The sequence below is a fragment of the Anopheles marshallii genome, chromosome 2 (assembly GCF_943734725.1).
Source record: "Anopheles marshallii chromosome 2, idAnoMarsDA_429_01, whole genome shotgun sequence".
NCBI lineage: Eukaryota > Metazoa > Arthropoda > Insecta > Diptera > Culicidae > Anopheles > Anopheles marshallii.
Genome location: NC_071326.1, coordinates 11,696,003 through 11,723,643, shown reverse-complemented (window position 1 = coordinate 11,723,643; position 27,641 = coordinate 11,696,003). Strand labels below are relative to the sequence as shown.

The following is a 27,641-nucleotide window of genomic DNA, read 5'->3' as shown; positions in this document are numbered from 1 at the left end:
CACACAGTCTCGACGAGACGCCCCTAGAGATAGTGCCATCGTTCGGCCACTCATCCTACTGCTGCCGAAGCCAACATTAACCAGTGAATCTTGCACCTTGTTTTTTTTTTTGGTCTTTTTCTCTGGAACACATCGGCGACGTCCTGATGGACAGCGTCAACAGCACAGAACTGCCCATACTTACACATCGATCAAACAGCCGAACAATACCGGCTATAAACGGCATGCTAATTTCCAAACTGGCCAGTAAACAGCCAACTGCGTTCAAAGTACTTTGATGATGGATGTATGGAATTGAATGTGTAACGATGATAATTATATCGGTCAATGTCTGACCGGGTCCGTCCGATAGACCATATCTCCAAGGGATAAGGCTCTGTACAGTAATCCAACAAAACGTCCTGCATCTAGCGTTCAAGAATAACTCAGCAACGAGCAATCTTCGTTAGATTGATAATATTGTAAACAACCAATCGTCACAACAATTATTTATGAATCCACCTTGTTGTGATGTGTAAATAAATGTTCCACGAAGCTTAATTTACACCAATTCTGTTGCACTGCTCAGCTTGACAACACGCCCGATCTGGTTGGAAATCTCGGCTCCTCGCACACAGAACTGCCTTTTCCGTAAGTGGCAGATTGTCAACAGTTGTTAGACCAAAACCCGCGAAAACCATCAATGGTGCCAGAGCCAAATAAGTACAAGAACTTGGACTCTCCTGCCATGTCACTACAATATTCGAATTCGTTTCAACATCCTCCAAACGTGAAGTCCAAGTCCATAATAACATGTTTAAGCTTTTCGTTTTATCACCTCTATCAATCTTGATGATTTTCGTTTAAAACCGGATACTTTTGCGTCCACCAGTAAGATATCGATAGATAATGCAATTAAAAGCCTCTCATCAATCGATCGCAACACGATTGCCTATCAGCGGGAACTGAATTTCGGGACGAAAGCAACATTTAGATTGATGGATCATTCGTGGGGAAGTTCTTGCCGATACCTTGCGTCTTGCGTCATGCAGGTCATGTTTTCGGATGTAGCTAAGAAAAGAACCTTAACTTTGGTTTGGAACAGAACTTAATTTGTAGTGCATCTTGTTTAATACAGGGAATGTTTCATTATTCTCACTTTTCATACATTGGCTCACAACTCACAACTGCGGGTGAGAGACCTGGAGTATCGTTACGCGCCTAAGATTATCATAAATAGCAGCAGATGGTTATGTCAGATTCATAGGATGCAATCCTTTAAAAAAAAAAAAAACACGGATCCTAGCGCAAGGTAAACCTAACTACACTAAAAGCAAACCAGTGGTAACTAAGCCGAATAGTCGGTTGTGTCGGGACTAGTGCGGGTGTGCCCGCAACAATGCTACGGACTTTCCATGCGGATGGAGGTGGTCGATGAGGGCGATATGGTGACCGAAGGTGGATTGAAGAGATTGCGCAGATTGCTCTCCAGCTGCTGGTAGGATCGGGGCCGTCTCGGAACACCCTGGATTGTCAGGTAACGTGGCTGGACGCTCAGTGACGCTCGTTCGTCTTCCAGGCAGATCGAGCTAAGTGTACGGACTGTGTTGGTGTAATGCTGGTGCCAACGTCTTTCGAACATCGATTTCGAAGAGCCGGTATCGAGTGTGTCTGTGGGTAGTGGAAGAAAACGATCACCCATTAGCAAGCCATTCTGGAACTGGACACAACCTTCTCGGGCAGCCACAGGACAACTTACATTAACGGTACTAGTACGAGCGGTTTGAATGAGATGGTGAGGTGGATGAGATTCTTACAGTGATGAGATTCGATCGCACAAGAAAAGCACAAAGCATGTAATGATGCCAAATCGTACAACTACGCAGGAAGCGCAAACTAACAAACCGTACAGTACGGCACAACATACGGTGACAATAACGATAACAAACACTACGCTGGCGTTTGAAGATGATGATCTTCGGCTACAAATAAAGGTACAACAGACACCACCACATCAGTGTTTCTACCATCAACCAGCAACCGTATCGGTCCGCACCGTCCTACCTTGGTTGCGATAATCGTCCTGGTACTTGTAGAACTCGGCCAGCTCGCGCGCCGAGCAGAGCGGTGTATCGACGGAGTGCGTCTCGTTGAACTTGCTGTAATTGATTTCGTACACCTGATTTTCCTTGTTGTAAAACACGATCGTTTCAAACCGGTGGCCCCACAGGATCTCCGTGTTGACGTAGCTCGAACGGGCCTGGGTCGATTGGCCCGTCGACTCTACCGTACCCTCCAAGATGACGACGATCTCGAACCGATCCTGCAGCAGATCCGACGCGGACATGTTGAAAAATGGAGATTCCGTATTGATCCGGTGCGTCACTATTTGCGGCCAGATGAAGAACAGATCCGACCCGCAATGATCCGCCCCAACCTCCAGCTCGTGCTGATACTGTGCCATCACTTCGCCCTCGCGGGACAACTTTGTGCGTATGAGCTGTGCCCTTATGTTCGCCCCGATGATGTGGCTCTTGCGCATATCGCCGACCCGGAACATCAGGCACAGTTCACCGTCACGCTGACAGATGACGGCATGTTTCGAGAACAGTAGCGTCTGCGTTCGATGCTTCGGGCGCGTCATCTTCGCGAACACAAAACCAACCATGAACGCTTGCATCATAACGCCGTAGATCGACTGGAAGCACATGATGAAGATCGCCTCGGGACATTCCTCCGTAGTCGTCCGGTAACCGTACCCGATGGTGGTTTGTGTTTCGATCGAAAACAGGAACGCGGACGTATACGATTCGATGTTGAACACACAAGGCTTCCAGCCAGATTCCTCTGCAAACGTAAAATACTCTAGAGCGGTGCAACTATGTTTTTTTTGGCGAATCTCATCCCTTACCTTGGTTCTTCGGTAGATGCATCTCCTCCAGATCACCGTGCGTGAACGCAATCAACCACCAGATTGCACCGAAAAACAACCACGATCCGATGAAGCTGAATGCAAATACGAGCAACGTCCAACGCCACTGAGCGTCCACCAGTGTGGTGAAGATGTCTAAAAGAAATGTCGTTTGAGTTCTCTGCTGGCTGAACAGAACCTTTCCAACACAAACTCACCTTGCAGAAAGCGCAACCGCTGCCGGGATACCTTCGAGAGGACAATGTTGCAGTCGCCATTCTTCAATATCGCCCGTCTCCTGTACTTTCGCGTAGTTCCCGGTCGTAACGCTCGGCTCCTGTAAGAAGGCAGGGAGAAGGGGAACGATTATGCACTTCATCGAGACTACTTTAATCACTCGGCACTCGACCTGATCGCAAGCTAAATTGGATGCGCGTGAGCGTGATGGACACACGTGCCCATGTGATAGAATGCGCAAAACGAAACGAATTTCTTCAAGAGGTGTTTGAGGTCGCATTTGGATCGATGCAGAATCCACCAATGCGTCAGCCAATATTTGCCCTTCGTTAACACACGTTTTAAGTTCAATATTTAGCCAAACGTTTACTAAACATTTCGATCCAATATGTGTTCTCATGTGCGTAACTTCATTTTTGTAACGACTTTTTCTCTGTCTGCCATGTCTTGTTTTCAATAGTTCTACAATCCAGCAGTTTATTTTAGCACGCGTGCACGTTGCCATTAGCGTTACGTTACAGTACCGCTATTGAAACCGGCGTAAAAGGTATGGCAAAAATGCGATAGCAAAAAAAAACACACACACTGCTTCCAATGAGTTGCAGCGGAATAAATCGGTCGTAATGCACAAATCATATTCGCTCCGGAACACGCAACAAGCGTAACACATAAACCCCGGAGACACCGACAATCGGGCGATTGTGACACAATCCTACGATAATAGTACACACGAGACGTTAACTTCATTTAAAATTCAAATCGTTTACCCCCCAACAGCAACATTTCCGTTTCGACGGAACGCCGTTGCTGCGGGCCGAGTCTTGCCGTGTTCTAGACCCGATTTCAAACTGTCTCGTACACTGATTTACTAACACTGTCACCTGCACTATACGCACCTTTTGCTACCGACCGATGGCGACTGCGGACAGAAGATGATCGGAGTGGTCGGTGTGATCGGCGTTTTCGGTGGATCCTGCCCATCGATAATGATCGGCGGTATCTTATCGAACGGTCCCAGCGGGAGCAGTTTCGCGTCGTCTCGTGCTTCCGGCGATTCGGCATCCACCGGGACGGTGAAATTTTTTCGCTGTCCAAAGCTCATTTTGGAGCGTCCTTCCGCTGCCTGAGTCCTGACACAATGTATCCCAACTTGATATTGAGCGATATCACCAGTTGTAGTACGATCAGATGCTGCAGAACGGGGCTGCAGAAGGCATTTCTTACATCCACTCTCCGTACGCTGTTAAACACGGCAGTAAACACAGCAGCAGCAAGCCTCCTGCCCCAACACCCACTGGTTCCTGTCGCACTGTTAGCACCCAGAGCACCGCTTCGCTCGAATCGATTTAATCGCACCAAACGTGCGCTCAAGACTAATCTCGTGCGGAGTGCTTTCGTGCGACTGCAGTCAACGCGACCGCTAGGTTGTTTGTGCGATCGATTCCTACTACCACTACCATCACTACCGGTTACCAACACTCGATCGAAGTCTGTCAGCAGCTTCACACTATCGGCCGCTCGGCGTGGTCGTGTTCGTTTTTGCAAAGAAGTACGTCATCGTGGACGGTATCAGTAGCTGATGAGACAGAACGACGAAGCCCCAACACAACCACAATCGGTGACGTTGACATCCATTCCGTAGCGACACAAGAAACCCCAGTGGACGGGCAAGTACCGGCGTATGGAGTACTGCACCATTTTCCATTCGGAACATAAACAAACAAACACCACCGAATGTTAATCAACGATAAATGTTTTAATCGGTTTCGATAAACGAATGTTTATCTGCAAATGGATGTTACTGCGTAAAGTAATATCCAAAAAAAAGGCTCTTCTTATCAATTGTTAATAGTTCTCTCTACTTCTAACGACAATCCGCCGTAATCTATGGTACAGTATGATACGCATTTTTGACCCACATTGTCTCGGCAATTACAAGCTCATAATGTGTTGTCCTTTTACCAACACAACCGGAACCAGCACGTGAAACGCTTTAGGTTCAACAATTTCCTCGATAAGACATTAGACGTGCTACTAAACAGCTAATACTGATTCTTCTGCTGACTCATCACTCTTATCGGCGCCCTTCACCACATTCTACGGAACATCCTCTGCCGGACAGCGCGCAAACCTGGCAAGAACATATGTATCGTACTATCAGCCAGTGGACCTCGCCGTTTTTCGCTATCAAACGAGACCTGCCGGCTAATCGGACATGATCTTCACCTAAACCTGCAATAATTTGTGCAATGGTCGTGTGCACACTGGACGCATGCACACATGCGCACGATGATGACCCTTGATTTTTTTCTTCCAATCGAAGAACTCCTCAGACACTCTTGGGACGGGTACGTACTTGGCAATTACAACTACGTCCACAACCCGTCTACTTCCTTGGGTTAATAGCTCCAATTGAGCTTCGGAGCCATAAACCAGCGTCGACAGACAACGTTGTTTGTGAGGTTTTAGTGTTCCATATGACTCTCTGCCTTCTAGCCTAGCCGATCTTCTTAAAGGTTCCGAGCACGGGCGGTGGAAGTGGATTGTCGTCATATTCGATACCCATCCTTTCCGCCGCGTTTATTACCCGTAAATCGAATGTGATAAACTGTTCGCTTCGATCAACGATTCGCCGTTCAATGCCTTTTCCGCTATGGGCCCCATTTTAATAGGTGTTCGTGTGAGTGTGTGTGTATGTATTTTTACGTCCATTTAGTGTCGCGTTAAATGTCAACAAAAATGGTAACGAATCTTACGTAAACATGTCGTGCTTTTACAGCAAATTGCGAACAAACGCAAGTGTAAACTTGTTTTCAAATCAAGCGAAGCTGAAGTATAATCGGTTCGCGCGACGTGTGACTTCGATTCCGGAAGGAAGCGTTTATTCGATTTAAGAGAGATTCTTTTAGCTACACTTGAACGCTTTCGGGTGTAAATTGGCAATAAACATACTTCTCTACGTATTTCTCCTACCCTGTGAAGAGGTAATGTAAAGATCGAATCATACCTGTTTTGAATCTGAAACGATAAGGCAAAAAAAATGTCCAATTGTTGCCATGTCTTTGGTGTTTTTTTTTTCAGAGTCATAAAATTTATCGTATTTGCTATTACTTCCTACTTCCTGTTGGCTGAAGGTCATACAACATGTTTTTCAACTGTACCAAAACATGGCATATTGCTGCATGCATGTCACTTTTGTCAGCCTTTCATGCACTTTCATCCAAGATTCTTCTAATCTACATAACAAACCGCCATAATCCTGAGTGCACCGGATCTAGTCTAAAACAAGGGCGATAAGGTTTGCTTCCTCCTGCGCTGTGTTGTGCACATGCACTGTTGAGTTTGCTCGTGGATTTAACTCATCGTAGCGATCAGGTGGGATGAGCTATGTGAAAGCTGTAGCTCTCTTGGGCTAGTTCACTGGCTCAAATACTACTATTGTTGAGTCGACTCAATAACTACCTTAGGATCTTTCATATTGTTTGTATGAAAACGAACTGAACTACACATATAAGCATGGCTTTTGTTTAAGTGAGTTTGATCTCTCTTTCCGTGCATTGAAATCCCCAAAGGTTGAAAGGTTGTATTGACCTCCAAAAGAGCATCCTCGAAGGATGTAGTATATCTAGTCAAGCTAGTATATCGAAAACCTGTTCCGATATGACATATTATTATAGATCACGATAGAACTTTTACTATTGAACACCAGCGGTCTGATTATTATCATTCAAATAACATTTAAAGATGATTCAAGTATTTCTGAGAGATTGTTCATCTGTATTCATTCCTATATTCTAGATTGGTGAATTATCATCTCTCTTTCGGAATGTTCAGTAAGTTCTATCCGTAACGTATACTTCATAACGCACAAAGACGTCAGAATCAGAAGTCATGACCGATCATTCGGATCGATCATTCATGTGAGTTAATTGAACCTTAACTACTACCAGTTCAAGGAATAATCGAGAAAACCCATCCAATCTACACATTGCTCTCATTGCTCATTGCTCTCATTAAAAAAAAAACCGCCAAAATCTCGACTGCACTGGATTAGTCAAGCCCAGGCGATGATAAGCTTTGCTACCTTCCAAGGGCTTCATCTCACGAGCAATCGTTCCAAGTCAACATGCTTATTGTTTTGGTTGTGCGCTGCCAGATAACACCAGATTTGCAACTTCCAACTTCTGCTCCACACAAATCAGTAAACAACGAATTCCACATACTCCTCGCTCACAAAACTCACACACACACACGCGCGCGCGCATCCAACCTTTCAGCTTATCAAACGTAACGGCTAGACGCAATGGCGGCCACTGACCATACGGCCCTCGGGGACACGATCACGATTCGTTGCAATGCAGTCACATCACTGATTAGTATAAAACCTCCACCTACCTTACGCTTTCCTGCCGACTGAAGGCGCTTCCGTGCGTTGAAATGCGGGCCAAGCTCGGTACAACGGTCAGCGGAAGATTACTGATCACGCTGTCAAGGGAGTCCGGTTCCTCCTCTATTACACCCGGTCGCATGAAGATCCGATTGAGTGGCTTCTTCTCTTCCACCGCCTGTCGATCGGAAGCCATCCTTTACCTAGTTTCCCCAACAAAACAAAAAAGGATCACGTGACAAATACAAACACCAAACACTTTGTACGCACAGTTCACCGTTGCACTGTAAGATCGCTCTTTTTGCTTGCTTTATTCGATATTGGCTACAGCACCCTTCACGCATTGGGCTCAATTCGTTGCATCTATTGGGTACGATCGCGACCCGTAAAGGCTAAAACATTGTCTAACTTTCGGTACTTGATTACTTGCTATCTATTATCAACGCCCATTGCGGACTTGCTGGGCTTTGCATTCACTTTCCTTAGCCTCCCAACGCCCCACACGTCCAGGGTTTCTTTTATTTTATGCTTACTTAAACAAAAAAAAAACTGGAAGTTAGTTAAAGGTAAAATAAGCTCTGATCGATCGCTACACAAGGGCAAGATAAAATGGAACAGAACCTAATGCAGCTGTGAGACGAACACACGATACGGTCACACTAATGGTCGTCACTTCACCTCCACGGTAAATTGCTGCTTGATAAAATCATCCGATCCTAATGCGGCCGCACATCGGTAGTGTGAGATTCCTGGTCCCGAAGTACTACTAGTAGATACGTTTATGCTATTCATATATGGCCTCCTAGGTCGATCTTTCATTCGTGTCACGAGCGGATCTGTTTCTGCAAACCTGGCGTCAAAGCAGACGCACGAGCGAACGAACCGAGGGAAGGATGGCACCCGTGACACTCGCGTACACTGCGGACAAGAGTAATTTTCAAATTAATTAAATTCAATTAAAACCATCCACTTCCTCCACCCGCGTAACACGTCTGGATGAGTTTCGAACACGCACGTCCACAATTCCTGTGAGTCATTCATTCGCTCGTCTCACACACTGTCTTCGGCTTACGCTTTCATCTTCGAACAACATTACCGAGGACGATCAGATTCTGACTTTTAAAACACTGAACTTCTGATAAGCAATTAACGAGTTCTGGTCTCCCTTGACCTTCGATGGGCTTTCTTTGGTTCTTGGTTCGGAACTCTTGTCTACATTTGGGAAGTTCACAACTATCTATTGTAACAGCGCTAGAATAAACAAACCCCCAAAATCCTCGATTCCCGGTCACAACTCTGGAGCAGTGTCTGGCGCAAACAGACAGCACGAACTGAACGTTTGCATGGCACTCGTGCGCTTAAACACTGACCATGCACCCCCATCGAAACACACCGGACACTGCGAGCTGGCCGTGTGTGTCGTGGTAAAGAAGATCAACTAATTTAGACCACATCCAATTGTTGTCACTGGGATATGCGAATTGTGTGAAGCGCGCGCGGGGTTGGACGAGAGATCTTTGCTGCCGCTTCCGTCACTCGGTCTCCACTCCTCGATCACTGCTACAGCCTTTGAAAGATCATCATGGTTCACACCTCTTGTCACGATCTACCTTCCAGCCTGCCATAACGACTTTAGCGTTCGTTCCAGATCTTGCGCTATGATTTAATTAATGTGCCGTCGGTGAACCCAAGCGTCTACAGATCGCGACCACAAAATCATATCGTCAATCGCCACCGCAAACTGTGTATGGTGGCAGCAGCTCACACCGTTAGCGTTTCCCTAGAGCGAAGGGTTAATTCCACCTAACGCTCCTGCGACTACCAGCTGAAGGCAAATGTCAATCGAATTGTCTAGTTTAATCTACTTGCTTGGTTTGCGGTGGTACGTGTATCGGTACGAGTATCGAGTGTGACAATGTGACCAACCTAAACCAATGTCACGCGGTCAAGTACACCGGAGGAGGCTACCGGTTGTGCATAATATTTTCTCTTTTGTCTGTGAGCTGAAGAAAAGAGCATTCCACTGCGTGCAGTGGAAGAGCTCTTCGCGAGCGACGTTTTACCTAGACCTTCAACGATGATTGAATAATATGAGCGACTTCCGACGCACCATACACCATAACACCACGGTGGGCAATCTAAACCCGGCGTTCTAGATAAAGCGCGCTGATGCGGCAGTGGGGTGGAGATCAAGTAGATCAGGCAGCGTAAGTGTGCTAACCCCTGTAAACGGCCACGTTTAACAGCTGCTTGAATGAAGCCGTTACTCCATCGAAACGATTGCAAACAAATGAGATCTGATTTGTTATGATGCGGCATGTCATGCTGGAATACTGCCTGAGGTTAGTGATAGTGCTGCGTTAATCTTATGAATCTTCCACACACTCATAGCGCACAAACTCGTAACGTATGTCTGTAGGGTTGTCTGTGAGCGTTCGAAGGGAGTATACAGTAGTATACAGTAGGCGGTTATAATTATTCCATTTTTTTCATTTTGCATTACGCAATAACTCGTCTACGATGCGAATCCAAACGATATAAATTACACCTCGATGTTGTCATCTCGCGCGAATCGCCCGTTCTCATACGGCACGTGTATTTCGCGCTCAAATTCCAGCAGGAATCAAGAAGAAGCAGTGCTATTTCTCTTCCAAGCTTCTAAAGGTCACTAGAAATACCAGGAAGGAAATCATTCCTTCCTGCCCTGTGCAAGGTCGACTTACTCTTTATGCGCTTGCCCGAGCATACAAAGGTTACTACATTTGTTCAATTGCTAAAGAAAGATTTATCACTCTTTCCTGATGACTATTATGTCGACTACAAACTTTCCCGCTTCAAATGGTGACCAATGTCAATTACCCAGTTCCTGTCCGGTATGCAAATGTTCGTTCCGAAGCATCCGCCCGTAATGGAGCTCGCAGAACAGATGTTTTCTTTCAATTGTTCTCTCGTTTTGTAATCGACCGAGGCTGCAAACAAAAAGACGCAGAAAAAAAGTAACGTAACAACACCACGGCACACATATACTTTGCTCGTGCTGCCGCCGAATTTTAAACACTTCCGATGAACGCTAATTAGTAGCGTGCTTTATGTGCCTTGCCCCCGCTCATTAGGGCTTTATTTAGAATGCGCTAACACGTTTGCAGTTATTGATGATTGTCCAACTCCGAGGGTGCAACCCCCGTCGCCAAGTTCATTCACTGTCGGCCGCCTGGCAAACCTGATATGAAATAGCGACAGGTGCATATTTAAAAAGCACTTGTTATACCTCATTTTCGTCGAATTAAATAAATTATTCTTTACAAGTTGATTAGCTGACGTATGTAGCCCGGAAATTAGACTTTTGATTTCCCCACCCCGTGACTTCTAGCACAGCGAAGAAAAATCGCTCCTCATCACACGCTTTTCCTGGTTCATCTGTCCATCGCAAACAGAACTTGACATTGAAATACCAGTGCGAAATGAGATCAATACTAGAGCAGCTACAACTATCTCTCGCCCATGATGGACCGTAACGGATTAACGCCCTCGTGTTAATAGGAACACTACAGTCTTCCCCGTCGTAGATCAGTCGCGGACAGTTTGAATGCAACCACACACCCCAACATCATTTATCATCCATACGCACACGGGAGGAGAATCACGCGGTATTGCATCTTACCCAATCTAACCGTAGTTGCCGCTAACAGAGGGAGTCCATCGACGGTTCCTTGATGGATAACTTTCGAAAGTTCTTCTTGCGCTCACTTCCGGGTGACACGGTGGGGGCATCAGGACCAATAATGACCGGTGGCAGTACCATCGGATCGCCAGCCACCCCATTTGTGACATTCATTCCGGAATGTTCATTTGTGTTGGCGTACACGGGCGTGAAGCGCAGATAACCATTGCTGAGCGAGTTCTTGCGAGATGACACGTTGTCGGCCGACGATGTATCGGATTCCTCGCTGTCGGAAGACGCCTCTGTCGGAATTTAATCGAAAACAAAATAGCTCGTTTCAAATTGCTCTGTCCATGTTATCTTCCTCTACACTAAACTCACCAGTAACACCGTTTTGCTTGTTTAGCTCTTTTTTGAATTCGCGCAACTGACGCGCACTGCACAGTGGTGTATCAACCTCAAATGTATTGTTGAACGTTGTATAATCAACCTGAAATGATTTTGATATTCCATTTACGTGAATCCTTTTTCGTAACGCTCTCATTGTTCATGCAAACCTGATATTCTCCTGTCTCTCGTTTAAAGGTGACCACTGATTCGAAACGATGTCCCCAGAGGATCTCGGTTGGCAGATAGCTGCTGCGTGCTTGCGTAGTCATTCCGGTTGATTCCACAACTCCCTCTGCAATTGAGTTTGAGATCACAATGCATGATACATCTTCCAAGTCCAACAATTTCTTTAAAACACTTACCCAACATGACAACAATCTCAAAGCGCTCCTTTAGCATATCTTGGGCAGACAAACTGTACAGTGGGCTATCGCGATCGATCTTATGCACCACTATCGTTGGCCAGATAAACATTAACCGATCGTCTCCACCATCACAACTGACCTCCATATTTTGCTGGTAAAAGGGAAGAATTTCCCCTTCTTTGGTGACCTGGTAAAGAAGTAGAGAGCAGAACTTTGAAAATCTCGATTCCGGACATCACTATCACCATCCCACCTTCCGGCGAATAATTTGAGCCGTCACGTGTGCCTCGATGATGTGGCTCTTGCGCATATCTCCGACACGGAACAACAGGCACGGCACACCATCCCGATGGCAGATGACAGCATTCTTGGAAAATAGCAACGTTTGGGCACGCTTTTTTGGTCGAGACAGCTTCGCAAACACGATACCAACCATAAATGCTTGAATAAAGACGCCGGTAATGCTCTGCAAGGCTAGTATAAATATGCCTTCCGGGCATTCTTCGGTAATGTAACGATTACCGTATCCTGAAGTGGAGAAGAATATTGTAAAATATATCGTGCACAAACGAAAGAATACAATTTCGCTTACCTATCGTGTGCTGCGTCTCAAGAGAAAACAAGAACGCCGATGTAAAGCCATAAATGTACGTCACACAGGGCTTGTGGCTGTCATCTACATAGAAACATATGTTGAGATATTGTGATGTGATTGTCTCTATTGTGATTTAAAGGAGGGCAATGTTATAATCTTGAGGTCTTAACACTTACCACCAGCTGCTTGTATATCGCCATGACTGAGAGCGATTAGATACCAAAGGGCACCGAATCCCAACCAGCTCAGTATGAAGGAGCAGGCGAAAACGAACAGAGTCCATCTCCATTGAATGTCCACCAGCGTGGTAAAAATGTCCTGCGAACAATACAACGACCGCGTGAGAAAAACAAGCTTGGCACGCATAGATTTTCAAAACATCACACCTAGCGGAAATTGTTCGTACTAACAAATTTGTATTGTGAAATCTTTCAATTGGGGATGAAATATTTCATTCTCTTAGCACAGCGGTCGCCCCACGTGTGGATTTCACGTGTTTTTTGTTGCTCTTATTATTTTGAAACGAAAATATATGAAAAATATATGATTTTTTTTTTTTAATAATTGATGGTCTAGTGATATTAAGCAAATTCCAGCATGATTAAAAGTTAGAAATAATAATAAAAAAACGAGCGTTACAGCAAATCACAAAGCTTTAATTTTTCTTAGCTTTCCGACGTTTTATATGTTTCATAGTTACAAAGAGGTTTTTTACCTGTAAATAACGACGACGTCTTTTGGCTACATTTCCTTGGATCACATTACAATCACCCTGTTTGAAAATCACGCGTTTCCGAATCCGCCTCGAACTGTAGCGCGTCTGACGGTATCTGAAAAAATCCAACACAAAAAACAGCGAGAGATTAATACATTGGAATAACTACAAATTCGGTTACAAACATTGAAATGCAAATGCTATAAAAAAGCCTTTTTCTGTTACGCACTGTTGGCCACACAATCACGCACACGAACGCGCGAGCGAACCGCCCACGAAGCAGTTCCGAAGCCGGCATGAAGCGAAAGATTGTCCGGTTTTGGGCCGAATAGTTAGCCGGACAGCAGGATTGTCCGGCCCATCGCGGGGGTATTAAAGGAATGAGGAAGGGGCCGTGCGGGTGACAGCGATGATAGAACTGGTCTCGCACAATGGCTGCGCTTGCACCACAGCGGTTTTCGGTTGTATATGGGTGGCTGGTGCATGAACTAATATATCTTTATGAAATTAGGGTATTAATTCACAAGAAATATATATCAAAATATCTTGAGTTTTCGTAAGGCCCGCCAAATTTCTCGGCCCTTTCAAAACGAGTGGGCTGGGCTTTGTCAACTTTTGTTCTCTCGCTTCAATATTTCCCTCTTTTTTGTTGATATTTTGATATGTGCTATTTATATGATATTTATTTTTAATATGTGCGGTAACTTTGCGAAACATAAAATTGAAAAGTGATGCCTTCTGGAAGCATATCTTACAACTCAAACTCGGGGCCACTTTAAGGTCGGGGCCCACCGCGGCCACTCAGTTCGTTTATAGGAAGATCAGCCTCCGATGTTGAGTCAACCGGCGTGAAACGCAGTGAAACTGTTTGCTGCGGGGTAAAAATTGTTCCTTGGGTTCGCAATCGAACCGCGAGAGTCGGTATTCTAAGCCAAACTACACCGCAAACAAAATTGACATTCTTGCTCAGTGCCAGAGGTTTGCAAGCGCGCGCGTTTGTGTGTTTGTGTCTGTTTGTGGTGTATGTGTGTATGTACGTGTACGTATCCGAATCTTCATCTTGCACATCGCAAGATCCTCTTTGCAAGGAACGCCAGTTTAAGAAAAAGCCTCATCAAAGTCGCGACCCACAAACTTCGACGGACGTTCGCGAAACGCCTAGCCCACCTCCCACTGTTCAACCTCAATCTCCCACCCAGCCCAGTGTGCAGTGAGCGTGTGCAGCACCAGTGGCTCCAGAAGTAGCAGCAGTAGTTCGTTGTGTCTGTGTGTATCCGGGCCCGCTAATCTGCTTTTTTGCCAGCTCGCTGTTTCAGCTGCTGGAAATCTACACCGGGGACAGAACACGAACCAAACCACCCCCCCGAAAGGCGGCCAAAGGTTGCTATACCCCACACATCGTAGAGGAATTTAAAGTGTAAAGTTCATCGCACACGTCGCAATGACGCGAAACGGGGAGGATGGGCTCGCGCTTTGCGACTATACTGTGTTGTTGTGCAAAACAGTGTGCCCGTAATATGCGTGTGCATCCTTCTGCCCGTCTGATTACGTACGGCCATCTAATCTTTTTCGCTGCATCGCCCCAAAAGCTCACCCCACACCCCATGGTCCGAACAATAGGGCCACCTGCAAGTGACGTATTTGCCGATAGTGACAAAAAAAAATGTTTTGCCAGCCTCAGGTGGCCAACCGCGGTGGGAAACCCTTGAGAAATGATCGTCTCCACCAAGATGCGTGCGTGTGTATGTGGTGTGCGTTTGTGCACTAATCTCTCCCATGCCATTCCATGTGTGCGTGAGTGTGGATGTATGCGCGATAATGTGTGACTGTGTGTATATTGGGTGGTTCGTTCAGTCGTCCGTCAAAAAACCCACCGTCATATAAGCAACAGCGTTCCAGTTTTCTAGTTTCCAGCAGGAATAATGCACACCCCTTTGCGAATGTAAACTGTGTGCACCGTTGGGTGGAGGGTTAGTGCTCAGAAATCTTATACTCCCAGCACCATAGCACGGGATGACCTCATCGACTTTTCGGGATGGATATCGCAGCCTCAAGGGAGCGCCTCCACGCACGACGGTGGTGAACTGTCATCCCTTAAATTTAGGGGCGAGTGTGTCCCTATTTGACTGTGACCCAGTTGGTTCCTCTCGAGCTGGAAAACTTCGCAATGCAACCAGGAAGGTGCCAAAAGAAGATTAATGTCACACAGGGTACGGTGCGGTTGTGCCCTTTCGTCTAGAAGTTGCTCCCCTAATCGAAGCAACAATTTATTAGCGGGTGACCCTTCTTCGGTGTGGAATCTGCGAAACACCACCGTGTGCGCGCCTGATAAATCAGGGATCTGCTTGGCACAGGCAGGCCTGGTCTCGGGCGGACGGGCATAGGCAAGGGCCGATACCGAGTGCCCTTCAAAAAGGGAGAAATTCCTCCCGCCAGTCCCCCAATAGAGGGGTCGCAGCTCCGCACTGACAGCTCTAGCTCTCTCGAGGGAGACCTTCAGTGAGCGAACGGGGAGCTCGCTCTCGCGCTCTTTTCATGCGCTCGCGTTCGCTCTCTCACTGGGATGGCTTTGCAGGCGTGTGTCTATGGGTGTGTGTGTGTGTGTGTGTGTGCGATAGCTCTCGAACGTGTGTCTCTCGTTGTTGCGAACCGCGTTCGTGCGGGAAAATGGAGATAACGCAGCCAAGTGTGCAAAAATACAAAAAAAGACTACCGCAGATTATAGTGCGGGAGAGAGTTCCCGCTGACTTCCAAATCCAAATCCACATCCCTTATAGCGAAGGGTGAAAACGAGAGAGAGAGAGAATGAGCCCACCCGCTTGGTCTTTTGCTTCTTCTTGTTGGTTACTTCCAGTAGATAACGAAACCTGAAGTGGCTATGCCAAAGACGATGGAGTAGCTCAACGCGTATTAATCTCGCGGCGTGAGTCGTTTTACGCTCCAAAACGATGGCGGCTTCAATGTGCCATATGCAATGTGTGTGCGTGTGTTCTCGAGCAAGAATCTATCCCTGTAGTGGTGCAGTGTTGGGTACCAGCATTCGCCTCTATAAGGGGTGACTTTAAAGAGCACTCCCCCCCCCCCCCCCCCCCCCTCTCATCCCCTTGAGCGCACTTGCCTTCGGAAAACTCGGGCAAAGGAAATTCGCTCCGCGTGGAAACTGCGGAAAAAGGACGGCTCTCCGGTCAGATCGAAGGAATCGCTTGTGGAACAAAGGTCGTACGCTGAGAACGCTCCCGTGCACCCGGAGGAAAAGCCACCCATCCACCATTCCCCGGCCGCCGCTCAGCGCTAGTGTTGAGAGCGCATCGTGGAAAAACTCGTGGAAAAACTCGAACCTATCTCCTCTGGCACCGCATTCGCAGCGCACACAGTTGACCTGCTCCGTTAGTTGTAGCGATTCCGCGAGACCGTGTTCCTTGTGTTTCTGCTGCTGCTCCGGCCGTTGTTCTCCTGCTGTGACATGGTTTAGTGTGTGCGTGTGTGTGTGTGTGTATCACTATTTTCGTGATTGTTGTTTTGTGTTTTTGCCATCGTATCATCGTCACCAGCCACCATTAAGCAGCGATAGCGTTCGTTCGTTCTTCTCCAGCAGTGACTTTTCTTGTGTTGTGCCCTCACTGCCGGTGTCTTGCCCAACAGCACGACACCTGCACTGCAACCTGTTTCGATCCGCGTGAAACCGTATGCAGGGTCGTGTTTCCTTTTCCTGCCCGTGTGCGCTCGGTGGAATCCAATTTTTGCTGTGCGTGCCCCTTTTTCCCAACCCAGCCTGATTTAAGTTAATTAAGCAAATGAAAAGCGCGCACCAATGCGAGCAAACCTGTTCGGGGTAGGGTGGTAACATGTTGTGCAGCCTGCAAAAAAACGGAATGCCCTTCGAAGGCCGGACTCGTGGAAATGTACGCTTTGGAGCGCTTTACGTCCTGGGAAAATGTGATGGCCGCAACAATGTGAAGATATGCGCCTGCAAGTGTGCGTGTGTGTGTGCGTTTGTGTGTGTGTGTGCATGTTTATATGTGAGCGCTAGAAAGAATGAGCAAACGGTCATGGTGGTCGTGGTTGGAAAATGAGTGCCCTACGTGTTCACCCACAAGGTAGTGGATGAAAAAATTGAACAACTGTCACAACTGGGCAAAAAGTGTCATCCACAGTACACCGTATATTGGAATATTGTGCTGCTGCGGTGGAATGCCTGGTGACCCAAAAAAAAAACCGATCCGATCATGCATTCGTGCGTTTCTTAATGGCGCGTCGTTTATATGGTGACACGGTTTTGTTTTCGATACTGTCCAGTGCTGGGCGCATCAAAACTTCCAGAACTCCTGCAGTGAACTTGTGTGTAACTTGCAAATGGTACGAGTGTTCCACCATACACATGAGGAAAATGCTAGACCAAAAAAGGAGCAAGAGAGGGCATGAATCGGGTTTTCCTTATCTTCCATTTGGGATAAAACATAACTATTCATTTCTATGAAAAAGCGAGTGAAATAGGGAAGCTCACGGAATGCACCGAACGCCTTAATGTTTGTTTGAAAAGTTTTGTTTTTTTTTTTGGTTCGAAAGGGAGAATACTTCACCAAACAGTATGTTAAGTGAAAAATAAACCTTTTGAGAAATTCAACTGCCAGAACTACGGAACTTGCTTTGGGTTTGATAAAAACCACATCAACACTCCACTCTCTCACACACACACAGCCACGCGAGCGCGTGCAGAGATGTGAGGAAAAAGCTGGAAATGTTGGAATACATCTTAACCAAACAAGAATGGTTATGATGAATGTCCCAGTTTGTTGATCACGACCGTGTCTGTTCACGCCGTATATGGGGAGTAGCAAATCGTGTGTGTGTGTGTGTGAATATCATTGGAAATGTTGGCAAAAGCGCCCGATTTGAACAGCGTTTCGTTTTTTTTTCTTTCGTACCTAACTACCCCCATCATTGAAATGCTACCTTCTCTACTGGCCACCACTACTGGTGCAGGAACGAGAGAATGTTTGCTACTACTGCTGCTGCTGCTGTCATCATCGCAGTAGGTTGGCAGTTTTTCCGCGAGACGAGTGAATACCAGAGCTTCATGCTAGCAATCGCTCTCACCTTCACGAGCGCTTGCTCGTTCCGCGTACACACACATGCATCCGCAGTACACTTTTCAGTGAAGCAACTGGAGCTGAGCTGAGTCCTTGTGCGGTGGACTCTTTGTTGGTCGATAGTGAGCTGATTAGTGGTCGTTTTTACTGTTTTTTTGCTGACACTGTGTTGCGCAAACAGCACCGTACATGGTGCGTGCATGTGGAAAGTATCTGTGTCGCGGTCCAGCGTATTAGGCAGGACCCTATTTCAGCTCCATTCATATGCCGTGCAGCGGGCAAGAAACAAACACCCACAGTGGACACACAAAAACAAGAAGAGACAAATAAAAAACAACACACTCAAACTCGAGCGCTCTCCGCGCTCTCCACAGAAAACCAGGTTTTCCACAACGTATGTGCACCGTGTGTGAGTGTATGTGGGAAAATGGTGAAACGGGATCGATGAAAAACGGGTTACCCAGTAGCTGCTACTACGGTGGGACGTGTGCTCCAACATCTCCAAGCGCTTGGGAGAGAACGTGCCGTGTGTGTGAATGGGAGTAAGTCCATGAGTGGGAAACTGAGTTCCCATTTGCGGAGCGTCACTCAGTGAGCTAGTTTTCCAAACCCTGTGAGCATACACGGACTCTGACACAATAGGGAGGAAAAGCAAAAACACCGCATATGCGTACAAGTGAAACTTCCAAATGAATGAACTTGGAAAAGCGAGAGCGAGAGAGAGAGAGAGAGAGAGAGCGCGCGTTTGTGAACGTGAGAGCGCCAACAAGGAAAACTGAGCCATAAAAATCACGATCCGGTTTTTTTTGAGAGGACACACGAAAAAGGGACACAACCATTTCATCCAACATTTTTGTCACATCTCACATTGAATTATTATTATTGTCGCCGTCGTCCGTTTGAACGCCATCGTCTCGTTCCAACCATGCGTTTTCCCAATGGAAGAAGCCCATATAATGTTTTTTTTGTTTGACCATCGTGCGAGTTTTCCTTACTCTCCTTCCAAAAGCACCTTTTTCCCACAATTCACTGGTTACGTGGAAATTTTTGGTGGCCCACCGACGGACGGTCTCCGAAAGTCTCGACTCCACGTTGATTTATGTATCGGATGCATTTGACATCTACCGGACGTGACACGAAGGTCGATTCCTCGGCAGGGAAAAAGGTGGCAGAAACAGTTGAGCATAAGCGCAAAAAAATACTAGAATTCGCAACACTACTACTCAGCACACTGTCACGAGGTCAAAATCTGGTTGGCACGCGGCCGCGTGTACTTTCATTAAGAACTCTCGCTGTGTAATTCCTTTTTGCCAAGGCGGTTGTTGCATGGTGGTGGGTCCTGTTGGCGAATTATTTTTAGAAGATTGTCCACTCTTTCACGGTACTCATGTTCTTCCCTCCTTACCTTTCCCAATTCCACAGCGTTTTCTCGTTCGTTTATTAGGAAAAATTTAGGTGTATAATAGACGGCGCAACAGGCTGAAATTGGAGAGGCAACAAAATAAAAAAAAGCAACCAGAACGGTGCAACACAACTATCACCCGATGGACTTTGGGGCGACGTACATCGGGAGCACAAACACACTGTACCACTCCGTGGTTTGGCAAGTGTTGCTAGAGTGTTGAACAACCGTGACAAAGTGTGCCGCCGAGCGAGCGGAAGACAAACAGTGCAGCCCGAACCGAACGGCAAACCAAACGCATCCGCTAAGCGTGCGCTGGATGTGTATGTGAGTGAATGGCCCAAACCGTGAAGAGCCTGTGAAGCGAGGTGGAAAATCCCGTGCAAAACCGTAGAACTTCTGTTCCAGTAGTAGTGCAAATGTCCACACCCCACACCGATGTCGAGTGAAAAGTAAATTTCCCAACAGCACGGTACGGTACCCATTGCCCAGACGCAACAGACGAGGGGAAAACTTCTTCACCGTGTCATCTGCAGCTATCGGATTAAAGGCCCAGTTTTACCTTTCGCATCCCATTGAGTCGCTGGCCTCGTGGGAACAATCGAAGAACGGTTTTGTGGCCGACGTTACGACACGCATGGAGAGCGTTTTCCGGGAAACGGTACCAAAGCAAGGCTAGAACTTTTCTCTCCAACAACGCTTGAGGGGGGACAGTGTTATTCCAGGTGAGTTTTCCTTCGGAATTTTTCTCTATGTTTTTTACACAAAACTTTAGCTCTTGTGTTATGCCGTTTCGATTGTTGTTTCTTCACCTTGGTTTTTAAAGTCCTCGACATCGACTCGTTATAGTTCACCCACCCCTAAGGACTAGGAAATCCTTCCGACACTTTTGACATTAATTCAATTAAAGAGCGTGTCGCACTTGTGTCGCCCGCTTCAACGGGCGGCGAGAGCCCACTGGTTTGAACTCGGTGAGGTGAAAAATAATATACCAGCCCCGAGCACATAATAACGACGGCCGAGCCGAGCGAGCATCGCCTACACTCCGACACTTGTGCCCACACGGGCCACGTCACTATCCGGCGCATCGAGAATCTTCTAAGCTCCCCCAAGCATCGAGGGAGAAAAAGGTGAAAATGTGTATCACTTTTCCGACATAATATTATGCCCGCACAATGGATCCCGCTTTTCGCTCGTTCGATCGCGCAATGCGCCTGCAGAAACGTGGAGCTGGCAGCAGTTGCAAAGTGTGTGACTGCAGCAATTGCACCAAACCTCCCTGGACGTCTCTATACACCTAAGAGCAAGAGAGCAACGCAATAACAATGACCCGATTTAGTTCAGAGTTAAGACCGGGCTGCAAACCGGGTGCCTTTGCAAGAGGCTAAAGGCCGGTCTCCCAAGAATGCTGCAGATGAAACGCAATCAATATCCGGACATTTGGATGGCGAACGTGTTCAAATTGATTGCACCATAAAATATGTCACCCAGGCTGCACCTCCAATGGCATTGTGGTGCTGCTGCCTGCTGTCAGGCCGGGCTTTAAACGCTGATTTATTGTTTGCAGTATCGTTTATCTGCGCAATGTTAGTTTGCGGTGCCTATTTTTGATGCCACGCTGTGTCAACTTATGAAATCTGATTACACCTTTTTTGTTGCTGTTTGGCACAGGTACTACAAATGTCTGATGCAACGGTTGTTTTTTTTTTGCACTCACTTGTCATTCAAAAAGGCAGCAAAGCGAAACAACAGAACATTCAATCAAACCCCGCAAGCTGTCCATCGTTTTCCCACAAGCTGTGGCAGTACACGTTGATGTACTTCTTGTCGAACTGCATTTGATCCCACAAAAACCATGTTCTTCCTGAAAGGGATGTTTCACAGCACGGTCAATGTTTGTTTCTTTTTTTACTTTACTCCCCAAGACGACACAGCCAAAAATCCTCACAACATCCCCGGATCGACTGTGAGTCGCAGGGACGTCTCGTACGCCTTTTTTTTTCGTCCATCCCACTGTAGCGTGAAATATTGTTGCGAAATGGCAGAGTTGCTTGTTTGCAGCCAATATACACCGCGCACATGTCGCGGCTCGTGCCACCTCAGAAGGTTTTCCACCTGCTTGACAGGTTTCCATCATGCAACTGGCAAACACGGCGGCCATAAGTGGCATCAGGTTGGGGAGTCATTCGATCGGAAAAGAGACCGTACGCGACAGGGCAAGAAGTGATGTATAAAGAAGACACGTCCATTTTTTTTGGGGCCTTTTTTTGGGGCGACCAATAGTACCGCTGCTCGAAGAATTCATTTTCAAGTACATCGCATCTGATCGCGAATGAAGCACTTTTGGCGTGTGTTGTTTTCCGTGAAAAATGGCAACTCGCATTGCAGCTCAAAAGATCTACAGCAGCACAAGTACCTTAAAATACGTACCAGCACCATTCGCACCGACAAGACAAATACCCAGTCTCGAAGTTAATGGAAAACAGCTCAATGAATCGATTTTCTGCCTCGCCTCCGGGGGCTTTCGTACCCGTAACCTCCATCGTCCTGTCCGAAAACAGGACGCTGAAAGGACAGATTTTTCGCCTACCTGTATCAATGGCCCTGCCCATCTCCCTGCTCTACTCGCTAGTCACATGCTTACCGATGCTAAACAATAAAACAGCACCCGGAGCCCTCATGATAAACAGTTACCCGTGGTGGTGCGACCAGGGCATGGAAAAAGGCATGGATGGCGCTTGTCCAAAGCGAAGATCCCACTCGAGCGCAGCGCACAAGATGAAGTTGAAGCATTTGTCTTCATGATTGTAATTCATTTACTAATTAATTGCTTTTCGCCCAAAACTTTTCACGTTTTACTGCCATCTTTCCCTCTTCCACACACCCCCCTCTCCCTCTCTGTGTCTCTCTCTCTCTCTCTCTCTCTGGGGTCTACCTTTCTAATGCGCACAGTTACTCATCCAGAAGTGAAGGCAAAAAAAAGCATTGTAGTGGACATTTGGTAACACCATTGAAACTTCCCTTGGGAAGAGAAAAGAAAATCCCGGTACCTAGCAAAACCCACCCTCATCCCACCCCATCCCAAAGAAGCGTTGTGAGCTGTTAAGGGTCTGATAACAAGCATAAAAAACCATATGTTGTTTTGTTGTCCTTCGCTGGTCCGGACCGAATATCTAAATGGATTTTTTTTTTGCTTCTTACTTAGCGCGTGGCACCTCCCTGGTTTCGACAGCCGTTCAAGTTGTCTGACATCGATTTGGGGGTGGTGGTCGGCCAGCGATGTTTCGCCAACGCTGTGTAGGAGTACATTAAGAAATTCTTTTCATGGCACCGGCAACTCCGTCCAATTTCCCCAACCGTCCATTTGCTGTACCGGACCACTAGTATAACTTTCGAGTTACTTCATTACGGTAACGCAAGTTGCACAAAAGTATGAAAATGATTTATAATTTACCGCCAGCAGTTCTAACGCCGGGCGTAAAGTAATTCCCTTGGAACATATTGCGCTCACACTGGGACATATTGTGCCCGCGCGCGCGCTTGTGTTTGTCCACATCATTAAGGATATGCTCGCCGGAGTATCGAGAATGAGATCCCGTCCTTTACATCCCAGCGCCTCTGGCCCTCGTTTGCCGAGACAGTTTGTACCAACGCGCTCGGGAAAAAAGTTTATTGGCCGTAAAAGAACATAACTTCGCACTAAACACAGCAAGGCAGGAAGCGAATGCGGCACCATCCAGCCGGAACTGTCCCGGCGCGGGATCGGTTTTACTGCAGCCGGCGGGTTTTACTGTTCAAGGTGGTACGCTCATGGCAAAGACACACTACAGTTTCCTGGTTTTTTTCGTTTGCCGTGGCTGAGACTCCCTGTTTTCATCCTCTTCCAGACGAAGGCAAATGGAAAACATGTGTTTGGAGACTACCGTGCACGATCCAGGGGTTTTTGCGCTTATCGATGATGGAATTGCAGTTGCACCGAGTAGTTGGAGATCTCCACCCGTGAGAAATATTAACGATATCCCTACACCTGGGCAGTTTTCATGAAATTAAATCGAAGAACATTCTTGCTTCCTTTGGGCCTTGGACGAAGAACTATTGGGGAGGTATGGAGCTCTCCAACATGGAAACTAATCACATTAATCTTAAGCGTTGTGGAACATTGTCGGTGTGTCGAATCTTCGTGGCGCAATTTCACCGATGGTAATCGTCCTTAAAGCCGGAACTCTAAATCATTCCGAGGGCCCCCCGTTTGCAATGATATACCCAACTAGCAATTACTGCAATCGATTCTAGCGTTATATGATTTATGAATATTTCACGTCGAAACGGACGACTTGACCGGGCCGGAAACTATTAAATGCTAACCCGTAAACGAACCGGTTTTGTGCAACCCCCGGGTGCGCTTTAATTATAGCCGGAACGGTTAAAATTTAGAGTCCTTTGACAATTCACTCCATTCGGCTGTAACGAGCGGTCGTTAAAAAGGGAATTATTCTTTTTTTTTGCATACACACAAGCACATCCCCCCCCCCCCTCCCCCCCCCCCCCCCCCCCTTTCGGGCGGGTGGAATCTGCGTTCAACCGTCCCATGGCGCACTTTTTCACGATAAGTTGTACGGTACAGCCAAGGGCATCCGACAAAACGGATTGCCTAAAGGGTGTTTCACATCAAATTGCAACAAAGGACGAAAGGAAAATTGTCTAGTTAACCGATCGTTTTTAAGCCTTCAGACAATAAAATATAAGCCGTTAGTAAGTTTTTGGCATATTCTTTTCATTTCACTTTAATACCATACCACTCCATTTATCAGATATTGTACATCTTTCTCATATCCTTTGTACTTCGTTTCTACTTAAGAATTGACCACCATGTTTCCGTAGTTTCTGCCTCTTAATAGCCCAGTAGTTGTTCTTGGGCACAAAAGTGAGCGTATCACCCCAGGAAAGAATTTGACAAGTGACACAAAATTGCATCACCCAAGCAGATTCTAGGACCATCGTATTGCTTCTACAGAGGAAACAGATGTATCTGTAGATACTCCTTGAGGTAGATCCGATTGCAGTCACAGTTCTGATAGTAGCAATCGGTAGCACTAATTTAATGAAGCACATGAGCAGATCACTAACTAAATCACATATTTCTTAGAAACTTTGAAAAAATCTGCTACCTAAATTTGGGCTTGGTTGTGAAGAACAGTACCCTTGATTCCTTCGCTTCGTCATTTTTAGCGTTGGATAAATCTGATTCAGAATCAAGAATCTAGATGAATCTTTGAACTACAATGATCATTATGAATCTCTATTCCAAAGATTCATTAACTCTATAAGATGAACTAATCCTCCAATATGAATGACCTCCAATGGAATGGTTGTCCGCTATGAACTCGTCCTCCCATTTCCTAGTCATCAGTTGATCCGCCACTGCGCTGAGGATTCTTACATCTTTTGAGAGTAAATTCATGACTTGAATGACTCCTCCCTAAAGATTCGTATGAATGACTCTTCTCAAAAGATTCATTAAGCACAACACTAGTCCGCATCTGGTGCTGAGGGGATTTTCCACATGTTTTGCACAAAATCTCTTCCTGGCGTTATTTTTAAAGTGACGCTATTTTCCTTCAATTCACGAAACAAAAAACATTGTAAATAATACACTCCACAACTTCTTCTACTCATCAACTCAGGAGGAAAATCCCTTATGCACAATATTTTACGCCTTTTGTTTCTGCGTTGCAATTCGATGTGGGACACCCTTTACCTTGACTCAACTATGGGTTCGGGAAAAGTAATTACTATTGCAACGGTAAATAATCTCCAACTTCATCAACCGTCGCACTGCAGCGTTCTTCTCGGTTGTTTTCCGTCCCATTTGTCTGATTGCATTTGGCCCGCACCTTTGAAAAGATTCATCATCGCCGTCGGCACGACGCTTCCCGAAATGCATTGCTTGTTTCGCCATTGCCTCCCCGACGGCGTCCGGGTTGCATTTTGTGCAGCGTCTTACGCGCCCGTACCATGCCATGTTTGCCCGGGCAAATGCAGACACCGTCATAAGACTGGGTCACATGACTGTGACTTTCTTTTTTTTATCACTTCTTTTCCTTCTAATACCCACACATCCTTTCCACCCTCCGCTCATCCCCTCCATCAAGGGGCAGGAAAATAACCTTGCACTTGCAATGCAAGAAGTCGCCTACTTTTTGCTCCGGATGCAATAAAATGGTGAACCGTATCGGTGTTGGCTCTTTCCGTGTTGACCGACCGACCGTGCAGCTGTGTGGGAACATCCAAAAGGCAACCTTGTCCTCGCCACACACACACACGCACCCACGCACACATCACATTCCCTTGTCGAGTGTACTGATGGAGGCAACATGAAAAAAGGAAAAATTGTACGGAAAACCACCATTTTTTTTTGTTGCGTGAAAATGGTAAAGCATTTCCCATTCGTTCCTTTCACCTGGGGAAAGAAGGTTACCACGATTCCATAAAGCCCCAGCCGGTGCTGGTTTGGGATACGGAACGCCAAACAGCAAATGAAAACCTTTTTCCACCATTTCAACAGAAATGACCCGACGCAACAAAACGTAAAGAAAACATACATCTTGACCTGGCATGCGAGTCTTTGTGTTCAGGATTCAGCTACCGCTGGGTATGCTGATGTAGGTATTATGTTTGTGTGTGGTTTTGTGTGTGTAAACGACCATCGCAACGGTGTGTGTGTGGGGGAGCATATTCACCCATTTACCGTTCACCGGCAACGGGGCTAAAGAAGCAGAGGAAAAAAGCAATATCAACCCCCATTACACGTCCTTGTTGTGATTATTAATATTTCCACCACAACCACCCCACTTCATCCCCCCGCTTTGGAAACCCCCCCTCGGCCTGGAGGATGTCCATAGTGGGGTGCATGTTATACAGCCTTAGAGTACCGCAAGCCACAAGTGTCCGGGAGCCGGGAGTTTTTTTCCCCGTGATATGTTCTACCAGTACAACCAGTTCAGCCGAAATCCACAACAACAACGGCAGCATAAAAAACACACAAATGATGGAGTTGCCCGCACAAGGTTCCTTCCCATCAAACGTTGGTCTTAATAGAGAAGAAAAGGCAATAAATACACACACACACACTCACACAGCGGAAAAGGTTAATAGCTGGGCAGGATAAAGGCCATCGGTTGACCCCGGAGGCGCCCGGAAGGTGATGATTCCAACCCACACGGCCGAGGTTCAAAACGTGATCGATCGAAATTATTACCCCTGTTGGCTTGGTGGAAAAACACGCATAAGCCAGCACTCTGGTGCCTTAGAAGTTGAAAATTGGAGGTTTTGGGCCAACAAACAAAAAAATGCCTATCGATTTCCCCGTCGGGACAGGCAAACCCCATAACATCCCCCTACACAAATCTGGTACGGAATTATGGTTCGAAACTTTAAACTCATGTTGCCTTCATGCCACACACCCCAATCACATTCGATTCGAGCTGGGTGGGGTGTGTATGTGTGTGTGGTAAACCTCGAAACGTGCCAGTGAAACAGATTACGGGATGATTCCAGACCTCAACAAACAGCAGCCACATACGCACAGCAATCGGATGATGCTAATATGTTTCGGCCCAACCAAAAAACCCACCAAAACCACAACCACCTTTTCAATAGCTCAATTTTCCTCTTTTTCGAAGGATTTTCATTCGATAATCGACCACTCGTTGGTGCAAGATCGAACTTCCTAGTTCCCGGCGAAACCTGTCGGAGCCCCGAGAGGGCATCACACTGGTAGCATTACGAGCCCTTTTGCGGGTTGGTGAAAGCTAACACACGCCACGAATGCGGAAGCTTTACAATGGACGGGGTCGAGATGGAGAAAGAAATTTCATCATCCGGATAATTCGGTAACAAGCCGACAAGC

The 27,641-nt window shown here is 46.6% G+C and overlaps 2 protein-coding genes across 2 annotated transcripts in view; both read right to left on the bottom strand.

The window, feature by feature from the left end:
- Window positions 1–1,381: 1,381 nt before the first annotated feature.
- LOC128719837 (G protein-activated inward rectifier potassium channel 3-like) lies at window positions 1,382–4,229 on the bottom strand. The gene is made up of 5 exons (XM_053813476.1): window positions 4,024–4,229; window positions 3,109–3,227; window positions 2,891–3,046; window positions 2,044–2,826; window positions 1,382–1,650 (listed from the first exon to the last, which is right to left on the bottom strand). The coding sequence occupies exons 1-5, from the start codon at window positions 4,227–4,229 to the stop codon at window positions 1,382–1,384; spliced, it is 1,533 nt and encodes a 510-aa protein (XP_053669451.1).
- A 6,967-nt stretch (window positions 4,230–11,196) lies between these two features.
- LOC128710027 (G protein-activated inward rectifier potassium channel 3-like) overlaps window positions 11,197–27,641 on the bottom strand; it is a 59,057-nt gene continuing 42,612 nt past the window's right edge. The window contains exons 2-9 of the mRNA XM_053805068.1: window positions 13,241–13,355; window positions 12,702–12,843; window positions 12,523–12,606; window positions 12,184–12,458; window positions 11,928–12,117; window positions 11,733–11,857; window positions 11,557–11,665; window positions 11,197–11,477 (exon numbers count right to left, since the gene is read on the bottom strand). Of these exons, the coding sequence (XP_053661043.1) occupies window positions 11,197–11,477; window positions 11,557–11,665; window positions 11,733–11,857; window positions 11,928–12,117; window positions 12,184–12,458; window positions 12,523–12,606; window positions 12,702–12,843; window positions 13,241–13,355 (1,321 nt within the window). The remainder of the gene's footprint in view (window positions 11,478–11,556; window positions 11,666–11,732; window positions 11,858–11,927; window positions 12,118–12,183; window positions 12,459–12,522; window positions 12,607–12,701; window positions 12,844–13,240; window positions 13,356–27,641) is intronic.

Excerpts from the sequence above, each read along its gene's own strand:
- LOC128719837 (XM_053813476.1), bottom strand. The coding sequence starts at position 4,229 with ATGAGCTTTGGACAGCGAAAAAATTTCACCGTCCCGGTGGATGCCGAA. Across the intron at positions 3,047-3,108 it reads GCGGTTGCGCTTTCTGCAAG|ACATCTTCACCACACTGGTG; the intron begins GTGAGTTTGTGT and ends CATTTCTTTTAG. Across the intron at positions 1,651-2,043 it reads GGACGATTATCGCAACCAAG|ACACACTCGATACCGGCTCT; the intron begins GTAGGACGGTGC and ends CACTACCCACAG.